At 40.1% G+C, this 18,319-nt stretch overlaps 1 protein-coding gene across 10 annotated transcripts in view; it reads right to left on the reverse strand.

The window, feature by feature from the left end:
• LOC130163202 (ELKS/Rab6-interacting/CAST family member 1-like) overlaps positions 1 to 18,319 on the reverse strand; it is a 118,904-nt gene that overhangs the window by 72,517 nt on the left and 28,068 nt on the right. For 4 of the 10 annotated variants that reach the window (XR_008826412.1, XR_008826413.1, XM_056367147.1 and 1 more), the window contains exons 7-14: positions 15,352 to 15,426; positions 14,008 to 14,163; positions 11,093 to 11,260; positions 10,809 to 10,976; positions 7,044 to 7,181; positions 5,126 to 5,266; positions 3,201 to 3,341; positions 879 to 1,072 (exon numbers count right to left, since the gene is read on the reverse strand). Coding sequence is in view for 7 of the 10 variants with exons in the window: in XM_056367147.1 (XP_056223122.1) it covers positions 879 to 1,072; positions 3,201 to 3,341; positions 5,126 to 5,266; positions 7,044 to 7,181; positions 10,809 to 10,976; positions 11,093 to 11,260; positions 14,008 to 14,163; positions 15,352 to 15,426 (1,181 nt within the window). In the remaining 3 variants the exon portion in view is untranslated. Of the gene's footprint in view, positions 1 to 323; positions 435 to 878; positions 1,073 to 3,200; positions 3,342 to 5,125; positions 5,267 to 7,043; positions 7,182 to 10,808; positions 10,977 to 11,092; positions 11,261 to 12,906; positions 13,000 to 14,007; positions 14,164 to 15,351; positions 15,427 to 18,319 lie in introns of all 10 variants that reach the window. The other 6 variants (XR_008826411.1, XM_056367142.1, XM_056367143.1 and 3 more) reach the window with 3 other exon arrangements.

Raw genomic sequence — 18,319 nt, forward strand, 5'->3', positions numbered from 1 at the left:
AAATACCATTATTAAAGATCAGACTTATGATAAATTACTATATAAAAGTAAGTAAAAGCATCTTGTGAATGTGACTATATGCATTAGATGCCGTCAAGCAATATTTGAATCAAAGCTTGTGGCCCTGTGGTGGTTGATACTTGAGGTACTTTGAATAAAACTGTTCACCACAGTTCACTTTTGAAGGAAAATGTTTAATTCCATAAACTTTTCCACATGGGAGTGGTTGCTATCAGAGCACTCTCATATCCCGTCCTCTGACAAGCAAAGTGAGTTTGGTCGTGCATCGGTCTAATTGACTGACAGGGACACCAGCCACTCACGTGCCCAGGTAGTCCCACACCATCCCCCCCATAGGCTGCTGAGATGCAGCAGGGGGAGGGGCCTGTTTTCGCGACTGCTGAGAACGCCACAGATGAGAAGCGGAAGGATTTCTGGGGTGTGATGGGCGCACACACACATACAAACACACACACACACACACACACACACGCAAACACACATAAATCCACTCACACAGAATGACCGGAATGTATTCATATTTATGCATACACACATGTAAATAAGGTGAAATGAAAAAAAACAGGAAGGGGCGATGATGAGAAGAAGAAATTAGGGTAGAAATTAAAGGAGAAAAAAGGGAAGAAAGAAGGAAGAGGAGGGGTGAAAAAAAGGAAAAACTAAAGGATTAGTACTTTAGGGAAGATTACCATAGACTCCAACAATGTGTTGCCTGAAACTGAATTGAAAATGGACAACAAAAAGGAGCCTATTCTTACATTAAATGATCATTTTAACAAGTAAAGACAGTCTTAGTTGTTTTCTATTGACTGAGGTTAATAGAGGAAGGACAGAGATGCAATCTTCATCCCTCTCACCTCTCCAGTTCGTGGATCTTTTTCTCCTTGTCGTTCTTTTCATTCTCCATCTCCCTCAGGATCTCCAGCAGCCGTTCCACCTCAGACTGGGCCTTTCCAGCATCCTCCTTGTGCTGGGTCACTTCCTGCTCCAGGCAGGAGATGCGTTCGGAGAGTTCAGTGCTGGCCTGGGACTCTGCTGCTGCACTCTGAGCCTGGAACAGAAATTAATTATTAAAAATAAACCAAGCGTTAGCTTTCAAAATGAGATGACCACCATTTGATGGAAGCGATAAGTTCACACTAAAAGGATGTGCCAATAACAACATGTGTGCTGAGGATATGGTGGATGGATTTGATGAAAGTGACACATGGCTTTTTCAGATTGCTTGAGGGTAGAATTGGTCTGTAATTGCTCTTTACTAAAATTATATTCACAGACACAAGATTTGTAAACTCTTATATACCAAACCTTTATTTTACAGATATTACATTCAGCAGCTCAGGTTGACTGTGCACCATATTTGAAATGGAGACTCTTTAACTTAATGTGGCCTCATCAGTTGTGCTCAAAATCATGAAACGTGCAGGATTTTAATAGATCATGTACAATACCTTTACGGCTCCTTTGTTTCTGTTTAAAAATACATGTATTAATCCATTTGAATTTTTATTTTAAAAAGGTAAAGGCATAAAATGATGGTATAAGTTTGAATTGATCTTCTCCAAAAAAAACCCCACAATGAGCATATTTTTCTGTAAAAAAGAAAAAAAGTGTCTATAGCCACGCTAGTTGCTCTGTAGGTCTGTACTAACAATGGAGCTTTGGGCTGACCATAATGCTAATATGCTCACAATGACATGGTAGCAGGTGTTATTATGGTGTTGTCAGGTGTTATGCATGTTTACATGCTAGCAGGTAATGAATTGTGCCAGCATGTTTAGCAGGTAATGTTTAGCATGTTCACCATCTTAGTTTAGCGTGTTAGCATTCTACTATTTGGTAATCAGCACTAAAAACAAAGTACAGCTGAGGCTGATGGGAATGTCATTATTTCTGAAGTTATCTGGTCATAAATCAAAGTATTGGAGCAATGTATTATATTATAAATGTGTGTGTGTATGCGTGTTATTCAGTGGGTTTGGGGTTATGTTATTAATAAGTCTAAGTCAAGCACACACACAAAAGTAAGATGAACTGAGTTGCAGTGGTTTCCTTGTTTCTCCTCAGCGATGCAGAAGACGCCGAAAAAGAGAGAAAGAACGAAATGAAATAAAACAAAGAGAAAAAAAAACGAGTTATAACCAGCTTAGAGGTTAGAACATCTGTGTGTGTTTCCCAGAAGCAAATGTTGCTCTTGGGACAGATTGACTTTGTGTGTGAGTGTGTGTGTGTGTGTGTGTGTGTGTGTGTGTGTGTGTGTGTGTGTGCACACGCCTTCGTCCCACAATACATAAACCCTATTAGTTTTGGAAGTGCACAACAGTTTTTACAAGTCTTTATGTGGAGAGGAAATGTTTGGGTGTCTGACGATATTATAAGAAGATCTGGGTGGAGGAGAAGAGAGACGGAGAGAAAGACAAATAAGAAAGGAAAAAAAGAAACATCACACACAATGTCACATGCAGAATCTCAATCAGTTTGCACACACAGACACAAGTTCTGTCTTTTTTCCATCCATGGTAACAGAAAGAGACTCAGAAATTAAGTCAAATGAAATGAGAGAAACACCAGCGATTCACTGACACCTTCATACACATTCTCACTCTCTCTCTTTGTCACATACTTTTACACACGCGCGCGCGAGCCTGCAGACCTACATACACACACACACAGACCTACATACACATTCAGGGTGTGGTGGTGGTGCTGTCTTCTCCACTCTGTGAAAATGACTGTAAGGCTGTCAGCGAGCCGTCACACACACACCATTTTATGGGCTGCTGTGTGGGAGAGAATATGTGATATGAAGACACACACACACACACACACACACACACACACACACACACACACACACACACACACACACACACACACACACACACACACACACACCTCTCTTGGAAAACAGTTAAGGGAAAACAAAGAAGGGAAGACAGAAGAGGTTCTATCGTTTAAAACCCTCCACTTCTGTACAACTCTGTTTCTGCCCGTACTGTATGTACTGGTATCTACCGTATGTACAATTCTTTCTTCACCATCACTTAAGTCTTGTCTATCCATCATGGCAACTTGTTTTGGTCCAAATGACAGGTAGCTAAAAAAAGCTCTAGCTGCCTCTGTGAAAGCATCTGATTTTTCCTGGTTATGTCACTTAACTGATGGTCTTTTCAGCTAACCTTCTTAAGCTGGTTCTCCAGTTTGATACACTCCTCCCTCTTCTGCTCCAGGCCGATCTCCAGACTCTTCAGCCTGTTGTCCTTCTTCAGAGTGGAGGAAGCCAGAGAGGAAGCCTTCTCCTTCAGATCCAACACCGATGTCTGGAAGAGAAAAGAAAGCATAACGGAGAGTGCTGATGAAGGAAATGAACACCACACCACTTTACTGCTGAGGTTGCAACAGTGTTGTCACTAACCCCCATCAGGTGTATTACATCTTGGGTCTTATTTTCTTCTAGGTAATAATCCTTAACTGCACAGTAAAATTGTGTGTGAGCACAAATATAGCAAGTAAACTGCAATGTTGGTTACAATGACAGTTTGACTTGTAGTTTTATCGCTCTCTTTCTCATCCAAATAAGTGTGGCCGACTTGTGTTTCTTGTCCCTTTGGGGCTTTTTTCACACTGGATCTCAGTAATCTCAGAAATACTATTATTATTGCTGATGAAGAATATAAACAAAATCTAAGTTGTAATAAACTGGAATTATCCTTTAAGGTTTTCCTACACAGTTAGGATAATGACTCTGTCCCTTGTTCTTAAAAACCTTTTCCCATGACCTGTCTCTTCTCTCACTCTTCCAGCTCGATCCCTCCATCCGTGAAGTCTCTCACTCCCTTTCTTTTCTGGTCTTTTCCTCTTTTGCTAGGGGCAGTGAAACAGAAACCAGCGGGACCAGAAGGACAGACACCCAGACGTGTAATTTTACCCTTGACTGACAATACCAACTCCAGACTACAGATCATCATGTTTGACTGGGCTTTGGTCAGAGAAACCTTGCTGCTTACTCCGATTATATTTAGGTACACATATATATTGCTGTTGTCAGACAAACCCCACATCTGTGTTTAGCAGTGTAGAGAGGAATTCTTGTTTTCTCCCTAACTTTTCCCATGTATTTTTGAAATTATATAATGGGCGTGCAACAGGGATTATGACTCCACAATAACAAAAATTAGCTGAGCAATCAGAAAAGGCACAAAGGACTTTTCACCAGTATCACAAAGGAACAACATGCCTCTTTGCCTTTTTTGCCAAGATTTAGACACATGTTTACGCTAAATATGAAGCTACAGCCAGCGGGTGGTTAGTTTAACTTAGCATACGGACTGAAAACAGGGGGAAGCAGCTAACCAGGCTCTGTCCAAAAGTAAAATATCCACCTCTCAGCACATATAAAGCTCACTAATGTATCTGTATCTTGTCTGTTAATAACATGACAAATCAAAATGTAAAACATCAACAAATTTGTGATTTTATGTGAACCACCTCCTGGCTGTAGCTTACACCTGATGTTGTTCGTTTTGTTTTGTATGTGTTCATGACAGGACAGCACTATAAGAAAGGTGTGTATTTAATTTGACCATGTGTGTATCTTGCTCTCCGAATATATTCTGTTATGCTGTTTCAAAATAAAGGAAAAAAGTATTTTTTTGAATTTTGTTTTTCCTGAAGTGGTTAATTGCAACTTTCCTACTGTGCTGTGCTGCGGTGAATAAAGAGACGACATCGTCTGAAAATGTGTTGTCATTCTCTGTCTCCCCCTCCCTGTCTCTGCTGTTTTGTTTTGTATGAATCACAGGGGTCACAGCAAGAAGAATTCAGCTCCCATCACTGTTTCCATTGGTTGTGGGTTTTGCATATTGTTGTCAAGGAAACGTGACAGTTTTATCGTTGTTGTCCTTCAGCAAGCGGACAGCGGGAGGATTCGAGGTCTGTTCTACAGTGATAGATCAATCACGTTTCCTTGACAGGGACACAGAGAGGTAGAGGCGAGAGTGTTTTTCTGACTTATAGCACAGATGTGGATGTGGATGTGTGTGCGTGTGTGTGTGTGTGTGCGCGTGTGTGTGTGTGTGTGTGTGTGTGTGTGCGTGTCTTCTACCTCGCGGTCAGCCAGGTCAGCCTGTAGCTGGGAAACTTTCTCCCTCAATTCCTTCAGCTCCTTCTTGCTGGACTCCATCTCCTCTCCCTTTTCTCTCTCCTCCCTCTCTCGCTGCTCCTTCAGGCGCTCAATGATTCGCTCCTAAACACAGAGAGGGATGAGGAGGTGGAAGAGGAGAGGATGAAAGAGGGATGGAGGTTGGAAGGACAGGAAGAGAAAGAGTCGAAAGAAAGAAAGAAGAGGAGAGAAAAAAGGTAGGCAAGGGAGAAGGAGTGATGGAAAGAGAGAAGCAGACAGAGAATAAAATCACCTCATACACTCCAACAGCCATTCACAGTCACTCAATATCAAGTTTCTATACCAATAACAGTCGCATTAAACTTTATGTACATGGCAGCTTTGACAGGATCTAACGGCCAACAGTGATTTTAGACACGTAATACGTTCTGGCACAAGATGTAAAATTCACAACCACTAAAACACTATAGACGCTCTCCAGCTATAGAACAACACAGCGGCCAGTTCAAGAAAAAGTACAAAAGTTCACACACACAAAAGCAGCACAGAGAGCCCAGAGAGTGTGTCCTGGCTGTTCTGTGTGAGTTCTTGCACTTCTGTCTTTGTGAGGAGGGATTTCAGTTTTGTGGACATTTTTGGGAAGTGAGGACATTTAATTAGGCTTTGAGGTTTAAGACATACAGACATGATGTTAAGGTTAGTGTTGGTGGCTAGGGAGAACATTACGTCAATGACAGTCCTCACAAGTATGGACATACAAAAGCTTGTTTGTATGTGAATTAGTGTGGAGACCTACAGTAGAGCATCTACTTGAATAATAATAATAATTAAAAAAATTCTGATTTGGTTTTATTTTTTTATATCATAAAACAATATAAAGACATACTTGCAAAATCATAACATTAATATTTTAAAGAACACAAATATTCAATGGAGTATGGGTTATTAATACTATATGCACTGACAAAATATAAAACAAAACAATAAACTTTAAGATGCCTGAAACAGACAGGGTGTTCTGCATAAAATTTAAGTGTGACACAAGAGAAAAACAGTAAAAGTTAATATAATATTTCTACTCTGCTATGAAACATAACACTCACAATAGAAAACAATGTGTGTGAGACAGTAACAAAAATAAAGAAAAAAAGAGAGGGAAGAAGAGATGGAGAGATGAAAAAGAAGAAAGGAAGAAACCAAGAAAGATATCCAAAAGCACCAAAACAATGAAAATGAAGGGAAAAAAAGCTCATGAAAGTCATTTGAGTGAAGCAGGAGTCATCGGCTTCATCGTCCTGCCAACACTCACACATCCAGCCAACACCCTGAATATTAGTCACCGGACAGTTAATAGCCCTGTTTCCTGTGTGTGTGTGCAAGTGTGAAGGAGATCAAGTCGGTAACATAATCGTGCATAACAGCACAAAAATATATTCTCATCAAACACTTGAAAGTGGTGTGCCGGTCTCATCGGTTGGTTTCCCAGAATCAGGGTCAAGTCCTCACTTAAAGCAGCTTGAAGAATCATGAAACAGACTGTTGCTGGTTCAGGGGGTTGAGGACTGTTTCATGACGGTGGTATCTGAATGTTTAGACCCAAACAATGATAGATGGCACGGTTGTTTGTTCTGTTCCAATCTGTTTGCACCATGTGGCTGCGTGTTGGAAGGATTATGATCTTTTATGAACACAGGCTGTGAATGGTTTAATAATGAAACAGCCAATGTGATTATTGGTTCATTTCCATTCATCCAGAGTCATTTGATCATTGTGTGGGTGGTCGGCGGTTTTGCTCATAGTGGTTTTATTAATGTAACCTTGCTCGGGAGTTGACCTGAGGTTGACCAGCAACGTGTGTGTGTGTGTGTGTGTGTGTGTGTGTGTGTGTGTGTGTGTGTACCTTCTCAGCCAGAGCCTCCTCCAGTGTTCCCAGTGCTGTGTCGGTGTTGGAAGTGTCTGTCTGTAAAGACTTGACTCTGTCTTTCAGACCGCTAAGCTGTTTCTCTTTATCCCTCAGCTGATCCTGGAGGTTCTCTATCTGCAGAGAGAGAAGGAGAAATACTCATCGACAGAATGGTTTGTGTAGATGCTTTACTCACATATTTACCAAAGAAAAAGATATTCTGTTGGCAAGTTGATGGAGTCTGAAAGTCAGTCAAAACAAAGCAGAGAGCAGTCCACTGGGGTAACTGCTTGTGACTAGAGCTTGAAGACATCAACAATCTACTTTGCAAGTGAATTGTAGAGATAGTGACATTTTACCATTGTACCCACTGCACTTGGTCTACCATAACAACGTGGCTCCATGGCACGATCAGAAACCAACAGAATGATTGGTGAGGTAATGACAAATACAACAACATATACATGAATAAAGGCTATAAAACCACAGCCTAAGACATGAAAAAGATGAATTATAATAAACTAAATTTGGCTACACTGAACATTAAATAAGTAGTATGTTAATGTGGGTACAACTGTACTATGAATGTAATATTTCTCCTTTTTACTTTCAGTTTTTTTTCCTTTTTGCAACTGCAATCTCGTTACTTATCATCTAATGCAGGTATATCTACGATTGGCTAAAATCCCTTTGGTCCACCCAACTTCCCTGGTAACAGGAAGTTAACCAGGTACAGTAACAGCAACAAATAAAGTTAAAAAGAAAAAAGATTTAGTTGATTTATTTGGTGTTAATCAATCAAAATACACTGTCAGAATGAATTAAAACTGAACAAATATTTGAAACAAATCTCATAATCTGATACAATTCCTCTGTATGTTTATCCAAATGATTGTCAGCGTTAGTCTACAAAGAATAATCTTTGAGGCCCTCTTGATTATTTTATCTTCAACTTTGCTGCTTAGTACTCGTTTTACATACGACTTAACAGAGTGTAAGAGAGTTTATTTGACAGTTGATAGCTGTGCACACAAACAGCAAGACATATACTAAAAGATTAATGAGGATAAACAAAACAGAAAGGTTTTAACACTAAATTATGGTCCAAATTTCCCACATTTCCTCTCTGTCTCTCCTGTTTCCTCTCAAACTGATTCAAAAGCAAACACAAACGACAAATTCTTGTAAAAGGGGTCTAATGTGATTCTATCTGGAGATTTTCAACAAGAAAAAAGGCTGAGAGGTGCTGTGCTGTCAAACATAAATGTTCTCCCTATACTTTGCCACCTTTAACCCCTACTCCAAATACACACTCTCTACCTCCACCTCTTTCTCCCGTTCTCCATCCGTCCTCCTGTTTCCTTTCACAGTGATTTGGTAGCAGATTAATTTTCAATTAAAACACAAAATCAGCAGAAATAACTGAAGGACTCACATGTGTATGTGTGTGTGTGTGTGCGCATGTGTGTATGTGAGAGAGACAGCGAGAGAGAGAGAGAGAGAGAGAGAGAGATCACAGACAAAGATATGGTTGTGTCAACTTTGTGGTCTTCATTAAAAGATGGATGGAACAAAAGGTCGAACAGAAACAGAAATAACAAATGCAGGAAAAAGGACAGATGGAGAGCTTATGCAATGTCTTATTATGAGTGAACTTGGGTGGTAAAATTGCAACAAAAAAAATCTCAGTCTCCCTCTCTTTCTGTCTCTCTATCCTTTCTTTTGCCAAAGAGAAAGGAAACCAAGCGATTGACAACCTGTCACAAAAAAAATGAAGAAAATCAGATTGGTATGTAACCTCTGACTCCACTGCAGGTGAGACACACACATTTACTGTACCACGGATATTGTGAGTGTGTGTGTTCATACAGTAAAACATTTCCAGCGCCTCATTAATCAACTGTTGACCTGACAGCTTGACTGACACCTTCTCCTCTCTCTCTCTCTCTCTCACATACACACACATATACACGAACACACACTTGACATTGAGAGGCAGTGAGACTCTTTGATCCTGTCTGCACTTCCTGAAACTGACAACTGCTGGATGCCTGGCATGCACACACATATGAACACACACACACACACACACACACACACACACATACACACACACACACACACCGTCTGTAATACTGATCTGGAATACGTTCACAAAACAAAAACTGGCTGACGCCTCTCTTCATTTATGTCATAATGTTCCTCACATGAAACTGAAAATTATATTCAGCAACAAAGAGAAGGAGGATGATGGGCCTTTAATTGTCTATGCACTCAGGTAATTTCCCTCACCGCTAACAAAGAGTGACAGATAAAACCATCAGGAGGGGAGGACGAGAGGAGGAAGAGGTGGACAAACTGCAAAACAAAAAATAATATATTTTTAGCTTTTCCATGTACAAGAAGAGAAATGAGGCAATCATAAGTACGGATTAGATAAAGGAGGAGTCAGCAGCATTTCTGTCTCCCTCTCAGACACCGGACTGTATTCTATTTGAAGACGGCAGAGGTCATCATTTATTGAACAAGAGGAACTCATTAGTATGCATCTGATTTCAAACACACTGTGTCTCTCTCCTCCCCCTCACTATCTTGCTTTATGTCTGTCTGCTTGATTGTCTCTATCTATTATCTCCACACACTCTCCATTTGTACATTTTTTTTGTCTAACAGGGACAACTGGAGGGACAGGGAGAGACAGAGGGATGGAGAGAGATCAAATTAAGAGGTTGAGGTTTTACGGCGAGAGACACAAAAGGATGGAAATGGGAGGATTCGACTGCACTGGATTGTTTATCATCCTTACACTTTATTTGTTGTGTTACTGTCTAAATAATTGATAGTTCTTCCTTACACTCAATCCATCCATCCATCCATACAAAACCACTACAGGACTGTACTGTACATGTTATAGTTTCCCTCCCTCTGTGTGTTTCTCTGAAAGCTCTTCACCTGTGTAATGCTTGTCAGCGACAGTGATATGTGTGTGTGTGTGTGTGTGTGTGTGTGTGTGTGTGTGTGTGTGTGTATGTGTGTATACAAGACAGCAAAGACAGGGGGTCACTCCGACCCATCCACCTATCTGACAGCATCACCACAGAGAGACTCACACACAAAACTACATAATGAAAAATGGGCAAAATATGCAGAAAACCCCTGTACGTCTGGTTTCCTGTGTACCAGCAGTACTTGTCTGTGATGTATCCGTCTGTCCGCCTGCTCACCTGTCTGTCGGTTTCAGCCCCTAATCTACACAGTCTTACAGCGCCATCTAGTGGTTGTAGCATTACATGACAACATTACATCATGTGAGTGGAAGGGTCACTAAGTCAAGTGAACAAATGTGTCTCTGTATCTTACCAGTCATTCTTACAAAATATCTTTCAGTAATAATTATTCACACATTTGTATCTAAATAGAAGACTCTTGCTGTGAATATTTCTATTCATTCAGTTTGAATTTATAGTATAGCTTGAGATTCAAAATCTGTTTAGATACATACTCCTGAGGGGAAACTAGTTAGGAACATCACCTGGACATGCAGGGATGAGTTTGACAATCTGAGTGGCAGGGACACTGGTTTGTTTAAAATAAAAAGAACTAGGAGGCAGCTTGAGCGGACCAGAAAACAAACATAGTGTGACCACAAGAAGCTCAAATGCTGCAATCAGGAAACAGCGATGACTGTTTACCTCCAAACATTGTACTTTTATTTCACTTTGTCATTTTTTCCACCTGTGTTCCACCACAGTGTTTTCTTACCTTCTTCTGCAGCACATTAACTTTGCGTTCTTTGACGTCCAGCATGTCTTTGAGGTCGGTGATCTCTCCTTGCTGAGTGCTCTTCTCCTCTGTCAGCTCTGATATCTGCTGACTCTTTTTAGAGAGGAGAGATTCCTTTTCTTCTAGTCGCAGACGCAGGGCATCCACCTGTTTGCACGCGCACACACGCACACACAAATATGTAAAAGTCAGCGGAAATAAATATTCACAAACCAAATATTGATGGTACCTTCACATATAGCGTTAGGGACAAGATTGCATACCTCAGTCTGAAGTATGGCGGCTCTCTGTTCTTTGGCAGTGAGCGACTCTTTGAGAACATCCACGTGTTGTTTACTGTCAGAGAACTGATTGTTCAGAGTGTCCAGTTTGGTCCTGAGAGCCAACAGCTCGCTGTCCTTACGACTCAGATCCTGCTTCGCCTGGTCCATCTGAGAAACACACACACACAACAGGAAGACAGAGGGGGAGATAGAAAGACAAGAGACCAGTTAGAGTGTGTACAAGAGAGGATTACCTGCTTACAACTATTAAAATGTATTAAAATTCACTACAAGCTTTACTAAGTGAGCAGTCACTCTATGGTGCATGTTAAGGTTTATTATTTCCATTGTAGAAGACCAACTGTAAATAAGAGGGATGTGCAATAATAAGCCGTGCACAGAACTGCCTAGTACAGTGATGCTTTAAAGAGAAAAATTGAGTCACAATGTATTGCTTTATTTATTTTTGCAAATTGTTTTAACTTTATTCAGAGGGATAATAACCTTTATTAAGTGTGGCAGATCTCTCTCATTCATGTCTGCATAGTTTTACATATTTACAGCCTGATAGTTCTTCAAAGAGAGGAGAATATAATGTCATTGACCTACTATGTCCACCTTAAATTTGAAAAATGAGAAAGAAGAGCTGGTAATTTTACACTAGTATTACTTATCATAAACACAGTGTGTGAGTGGTCTTCTACAAGGGGCACTGTGTCCGTTTATACACAGACAGCTGAGAGTTTGATCAACTTTTAAAAAGAAAAAGAAAAAAATTGCCTTGTTTTCTAATTTCTCTCCTGAAAAGAAAACAACAGTTAAGCACACGTGGAAGTCAGTCCAGTATTGAACTCTCTTGCTCTCTACTTCACCAGCTGTGCATCTGTACCAGAGGGTCGGGGTCAATTCTTTCAATAAGCCCAAGCTTATTAAAATAAAAAAAGTAGAAACATGACAACTGTTTCATTTCCAGGGTTGCCACAGTTAAGTTCCTTTGGTATTTCATGGGGTGATTGTGAATGAATTTTGTGAGTGAATTTAATGTGACATAAAAAAAAGAATGGACCCAAACCACACAGAGAATTCAAATCCTGTAAAAAACCCCAGCAAACTGATCCCAGCCACTGTGCTGGGAGAAACCTCATGCGAGGAGAAAAACAAGCAGGTTAGAGATGTGCATACTATTGCACGCCACAGCTGGATTCTATAATTGTACAGTTCAGACTGCTAGAAACAACTATGACTGTCAAAAGCCACTGATCACCAACAGACTGGGAAATAAAAACTTCATGTTTCTCCATGTCCTACTACTTTAACATTAAAAAAAACCTGAATCGAAACACAAAGGTTAACTGTGATATTAGGAAGAACATTTCTCTCAGTTGTCCAGTTAAAGGTAGTGCAGTTAATGGTTGGACCATTGTCTTTACTGGGTGTTGTTAAGTGTGGAATATCTGATTGAAAGTAGTGCTTCCAATGACACCCAAAACAAGAGTAGAAAAATGAAGTGATCATATCTTGTGGCAAAGTAATGATATGAATACATTTCCCATGTTGCTCTCTAAATCTCAAAATGCAAAGTTGCCCGTTGTTGAATTAACAGATCTTATTTTTTAGCTGCTTCGTATGAGTGACATTTGAGAGTTATAGTTGCTGCTGTCTGAACAGCACAGTCACACTACTGGGGGTGACTACTGGGAATCTACTCAAGCAGCAGCAGCCATTAGCCAGTCAACCTGGGACACAGAGAGAGCAAGAAAGAGATAAAGAAAGACAGAAGGAAAAGCAAATAGACACAGAGGTGTGTCTCTTACTGCTGACACCTCCCGCTGAAGCTCATTGGCTCGTTGCCTTAGCTCCTCCTTCTCTGATTGGCTGTGAGTTAGCTCTTCCTTCAGCTGCTCAACCTGGCAGGAGAGGAAGGCGTCACCGTGACCACAACATATCAGCTGCCACAGTCACTGACCACGCACGGCATATCCAAGCACCTCACATGCGGAAATAATACAGGAAAACCACCTACTGTATATCCTACCCTGCATTACACCTATAGGTTTAATGTCCAGGACAATGAGTCATACGTCATAGAAGTAGTTATTCACTGATATGTGCCTGTTAAAAAGGTTGTTAGGAATAAATAATGCAGTCTGTAAAGATAATGCTTCTCACATAGTGTCCTGAATTCCTTGATATTCTTGGGTCATGCAACAGGAAATGAAGATACAATACAAACAGTTTATTGACATTGACCAAAAATAATGAACCCAAACTCAAAATCTCAGATACTGATACTTTAGTAATGAGAATATACTCTTAACAATATTGTTTCACAGTGTAGTCTTAGTCGTAGTCATTTTGGTTCATTAGTTTCTCTTGACAAACGAATCAGATGGAGATCTGTGGTTGTTAAAACTGTTCATTCAGGACTAAAACAGAGCTGCCCCTCGTCCTCAGTGCATTTTAAGACTGCACACATGCTGATGTACAGTGTATGTATGAAGGATGTCAGGCATTCAGTGTACCACTATAAACATCTAAGAATGCAACTAACAACGATGAAATCAAAGAAAGAAAAGGTGAGGAAGAGGTGTAAATTACTCCTTTCCGACATGTGAGATATGAAAACTAGCAGAAACAAAAACAAATGCATTTCAACTCTAACAAGCAAAAGATGCTAACAGAGAAAAAAAAACGACTGAATTTCCAAACATGCTCGTCTCCCCATGACAGAAGTGCTGGTTTGTTATAATGAGTGTGGCTCCCATAGTAACACTTCATGGTCTTGACACTAAAGCTGTATCCGTCAATGGCGGGGGAAAGAAGTCGAGTTATTTTTCCAGCGAGCTAGAAATTCCGGAGAGAAAAAATGATGTGACAAGTAGATATGTGTGCATGTTAGTGTGTGTATCCGTCACCTTGTTCTTCATGAACTTGGAGTGGGATCTGTAGACTTCCATCTGTTTGATCTCCTCCTCTCTCTCCTCACTGCTCAGAGCTCCGTTGGACTTGAGCATGTTCACCTCCTCCTCCAGCTCTCTCATGCCGCGCTCCAGTGAGCTGATCTTTGCATCCTGGCAACATCATGACAACATGCTCAAGTTAAGAGACAAGGTGTGACTGACTCTACCTGGGCCATATATGTAATGGAAAAATGTATACATTTCTTTAGTATTTCTGAATGATGATGTGCTGGAAATTCAGTTAAATTCAACCAGACTGCAAAGTAACTGAAAGATAAATTATACTGAATATAGGCAAAGCTAATATTGTTTAACTAGCAGAATTTACAGCCTGAATCTTTAGTATTAGCAATATGCTAACTGGCTTGGAGATGCATGAACAACTGGAAGTAGGTGACAATGAACAACAACTTTACTGATGTGAAATTTTTTCTCCTTTAAATCCTGCTGCTGCAGCCTGTAATTATCCAGATTTGATCCGACTTCTTATACTGATTGCATTTAGGAGGCTGCTGGAAACATCTACCCATTTCCTGTTAATGCTGAAGGTTTCAAAATCTGTGACAAACTGCAGTACCCTCCACCAGAGGGAGCAATTTGAGTCATATTGGGAAGTTTGAAAATTGTTTTGGTAGAGTTAAAACTTTTTTTCTCAACATAGTTGTGTGTTTGTTTTTCAATTTACAAAATCTATATCTGGAAATCAAAGGCAATTCATGTGCACAGAGGACAAATGAATGCATGATACGACCATATTTGTTTGGGGTGAAATGTACTTTTTGGAAAGGAAAAACTAGAATACACATTGAAATAACAAAGTAATGCAACTCTCAACAGGCAGACTAGCATTAACTGCGCCAAGGAGAATTTGACACTGACTTTGCAAAGCTAACTTGTACTGTCACTTATGGTTGGCAAATATGGGCGAAAACTAATATTACATTCCCTCTCATATGATATGTATCATGACATTTAAGATGATGTTTATTTGTAATTTGTTGTTTGTTCTATTTTGGATATCATCCAAATTGTGTATCATTATTTACAATTTTGAAAACCCAACAGTATGATTAATAAATGTTGCAAACATCCACTACATAGTCACTGTAAATACAGTACAGAGTTAGTAATCAAACCTACATAGTCCGATGCAACAAGATGTTAATTGCACTACTTGAATTTAGGGCTGTGTATATATGACAAGCTTCTATATCTGTTTATCATATTGAAATGAAATGCTGATTTCGATATAAAGCACAGACACACATTCAAATGAAGTAATGAACAACACATATTTACCTTCATTTCGATGACTGTCTGCAGGGCCTTGGTCTTTGTTGACTCTGGAGCTGCTTCATATCTCCTGTGCAGCTCCTGAGAGACACACACACCACGATGGTTAGCAGACGACAGAGAGAGAGACACAGAGGAATGGAGAGAGGGATGAAGCTGGGGATGGAATGAGGGAGGAGAAGGTCTTGTACCAGGAGAGGAGGCAACAGCGACTGATGGGAAGGCATGAACAGAGGGCTGGATGGTGGGTGTAGGCCGAGGAGCAGGAGCAGGGAAGGAGTGCTGAAGCGAAGGATGGTCAGAGGGGGTGGCGACAAAAGCCGGATAGTGGGGAGAACAGGTGGGGGGGAGGACGACAGGATGGATTGAGTGCCGATGGGAAGGAGGGGAAGGTATGGGGAAGGACGGAGAGGAACGGAGTGAGGGGTGGCGCGAGGGGGAGAAGGGAGGAGACGGCTGGAAAGGGGGAGACACATGGAAAGGAGGTGGAATAAGAATGGAGGGAGAAACAGGAAAAGAGGGAGAGATGGGGATGGAGGGGGAGGCAGGAATGAAATGTTTCCCTCGCGCAGTGGCGCAGGCTTTGAGCCTCCTCGGGTCGATCCGTCCATCCCACATCCTTCAAGCTGTGAGGAACGGCACCAAAGAAGCTGACACCGTTTCAGGCTCAAATGTGAATGAATGATCAAATCTGACAGCCTGAGATGATACTCATTCACTGAATAAGCTCCAAGCTTCGTAGCGTTTAGCTGCAGGGGAAATCTAAACCAGTTTCAATTTCCTACAGCATCACACAGTAACCTTTAAGAAAATAATGTCTAACTTACATCACTACTAAAAACCCTGCAAGAATTTGGTAGATTTACACTATATTTCTTTACATAAAAGTCCCCAAATTCTCAAAACATTCTCCAAAATTAAATTCTTCACTACCCCAGGATAATTTACTGAGCTACGTGTAACGAAATTCTATCTGTCTGGCTGTTGTTACCACATCACAACTCACTAGTCAAATGAAGTGAGAGCAAAGGAGGGGGTAGTGTGGTGGTAGATGTAAAGGCACAAAAAGAAAAAAGGACAGGGAGAGAGAGTGCGGGAGAGGGAGGGAATGAAAGCAGAGGGGAGGACGTAGCAGTGTATGCTTCACTGCTTTTCTTTGGAGGAAACACATTTTGAGGCCAACAAAGGAGGCTAATGCATGAGCCAGGATGCATAAAAACACACATATGTGAAAGGGATAGTAGGGTGCCATGGCTTAAGGCGCTGGTATGAATGCCTTGAATGCTCATGGGCGCACACACATACACACACACACACACAAAAGGTTGCCTTGTTTGGTAATCACTTCCTAGAAAGAGTCACAGGTAAAATCAGATGCAGCCATTGCAAAAGTATGGAAGCTAAGAGAGGCCATCATAAACAGAAGCTCATACGAAACAGATTAGCTAATTGTGAAGTATAACCACTTCTGAATATCTATAATTTAGAAAACACTGAAAGGATAACACTTAAACTTTTTCAGAATTGCAGCAGGTCCTTTCAGATTTAGTCATTTAAAAAATTGCAAAATCAGCAAAGACTTTTTTTGCTTTGTTTTGTTGGGTTCACGCTTGAAATGTAAAATTTAGGCATCCAGGGTTTACAGTTGCACATCTAAACTTCTCACATCCATTATATTGTCAGGTCTGCGGCCATATTGAGCACTGTATCATCATGGTCGTTCACTGATGGTGTTGTGTGTTTTTCTACTCTGATATAAAGCACAATGTACCATAAGTAACTTCGACAGCTAATGTTAATCTATGTTTTTGTGAATCCAGTTTTCTTGTTACTGTATTAACTAATTTTCATAATCATAAATTAAATGATTTCAGTGCTTTACATTTTGTGGTATTTCAATTTCACTGATTCTATTTTCAATGATTTAAGTCAAGTGATTACATTTCACAAGGTGCTTCCATACAGAAATCTCCCTTTTTACTGATGCAGCTCCATCACCATTAGAGACATTTTGGTAGAATTGAAAAACATGATCTCCTCTTCCTATAGTAAGTTGCAGGGACTGTTCTGTTAATTAGTGAAACGAACAATGTTCAAAAAACAAGTGTCAACAAACATTGCAGCAGGAAGTCTTCAAGACAAATGCTCAGTAGAAACTTCTACATTATTTACTATAATAATTTTCACTTTAACTTTTAATACTGAAACTATCCAGATATTGCATAATCTTAATTTTGTTTTCCTGAGGTATTTTTCTGCTTTGAAATTAGCATTGTGAAATGCTGTCAAAAACAGAAACTCTGTCCAGCAGACTGATGCAATATGAAGCAACAAGGACCAGAAAATAAGTTAGAGCGTAGTAATAGTCTGGAGGGATCTCCTAATTATATTTTAAAGCATTGCTGCCTATGATACAATTATGATGCATCACTTGCTTGTTTGTGTGTGTGTCTGTGTGTTTATGCATATTTCTCCCTCACAGCTGTGGCCAGTGATGCATTTGGAGCTGGTCATAAAAGGATGGTGTCAGAGCTGGTTTGTGTATTTTCAGTGCAAGTGAAACAGTTGTCCACCTGGTCGCTCTAAACTAAATCATTTAGGCTGAATGGAAAATATTTAAAGACAAAAATCACACACATACACACATACAATGTTATACTGTATTTTGTCCATTAAAATCAAAAAGTAAAAGAGCATTCTGTGAGTCTGCATACTGAGGAATGCAGTAGTGTATTAGTATTAAAATACTTCTTTGTGCATGTTTTCTTTGTATGTTGGATTGTTCATGAAATTCAATACAGTGTTTCTTTTATTCACCTCTTCCTTTTACTTGTTATTTAAATACATTTTCAATATATTTAAGATTCTTTGAAAAAATGAGCTTCATATTAAGTCAGTCATCAAAAGTTATGGGTCCAGAGAAGACGTGTCAAACTCCATAAAACATTTTGTATGCTGAAATAAAAATTTTATA

This window comes from Seriola aureovittata, chromosome 22, assembly GCF_021018895.1.
Source record: "Seriola aureovittata isolate HTS-2021-v1 ecotype China chromosome 22, ASM2101889v1, whole genome shotgun sequence".
NCBI lineage: Eukaryota > Metazoa > Chordata > Actinopteri > Carangiformes > Carangidae > Seriola > Seriola aureovittata.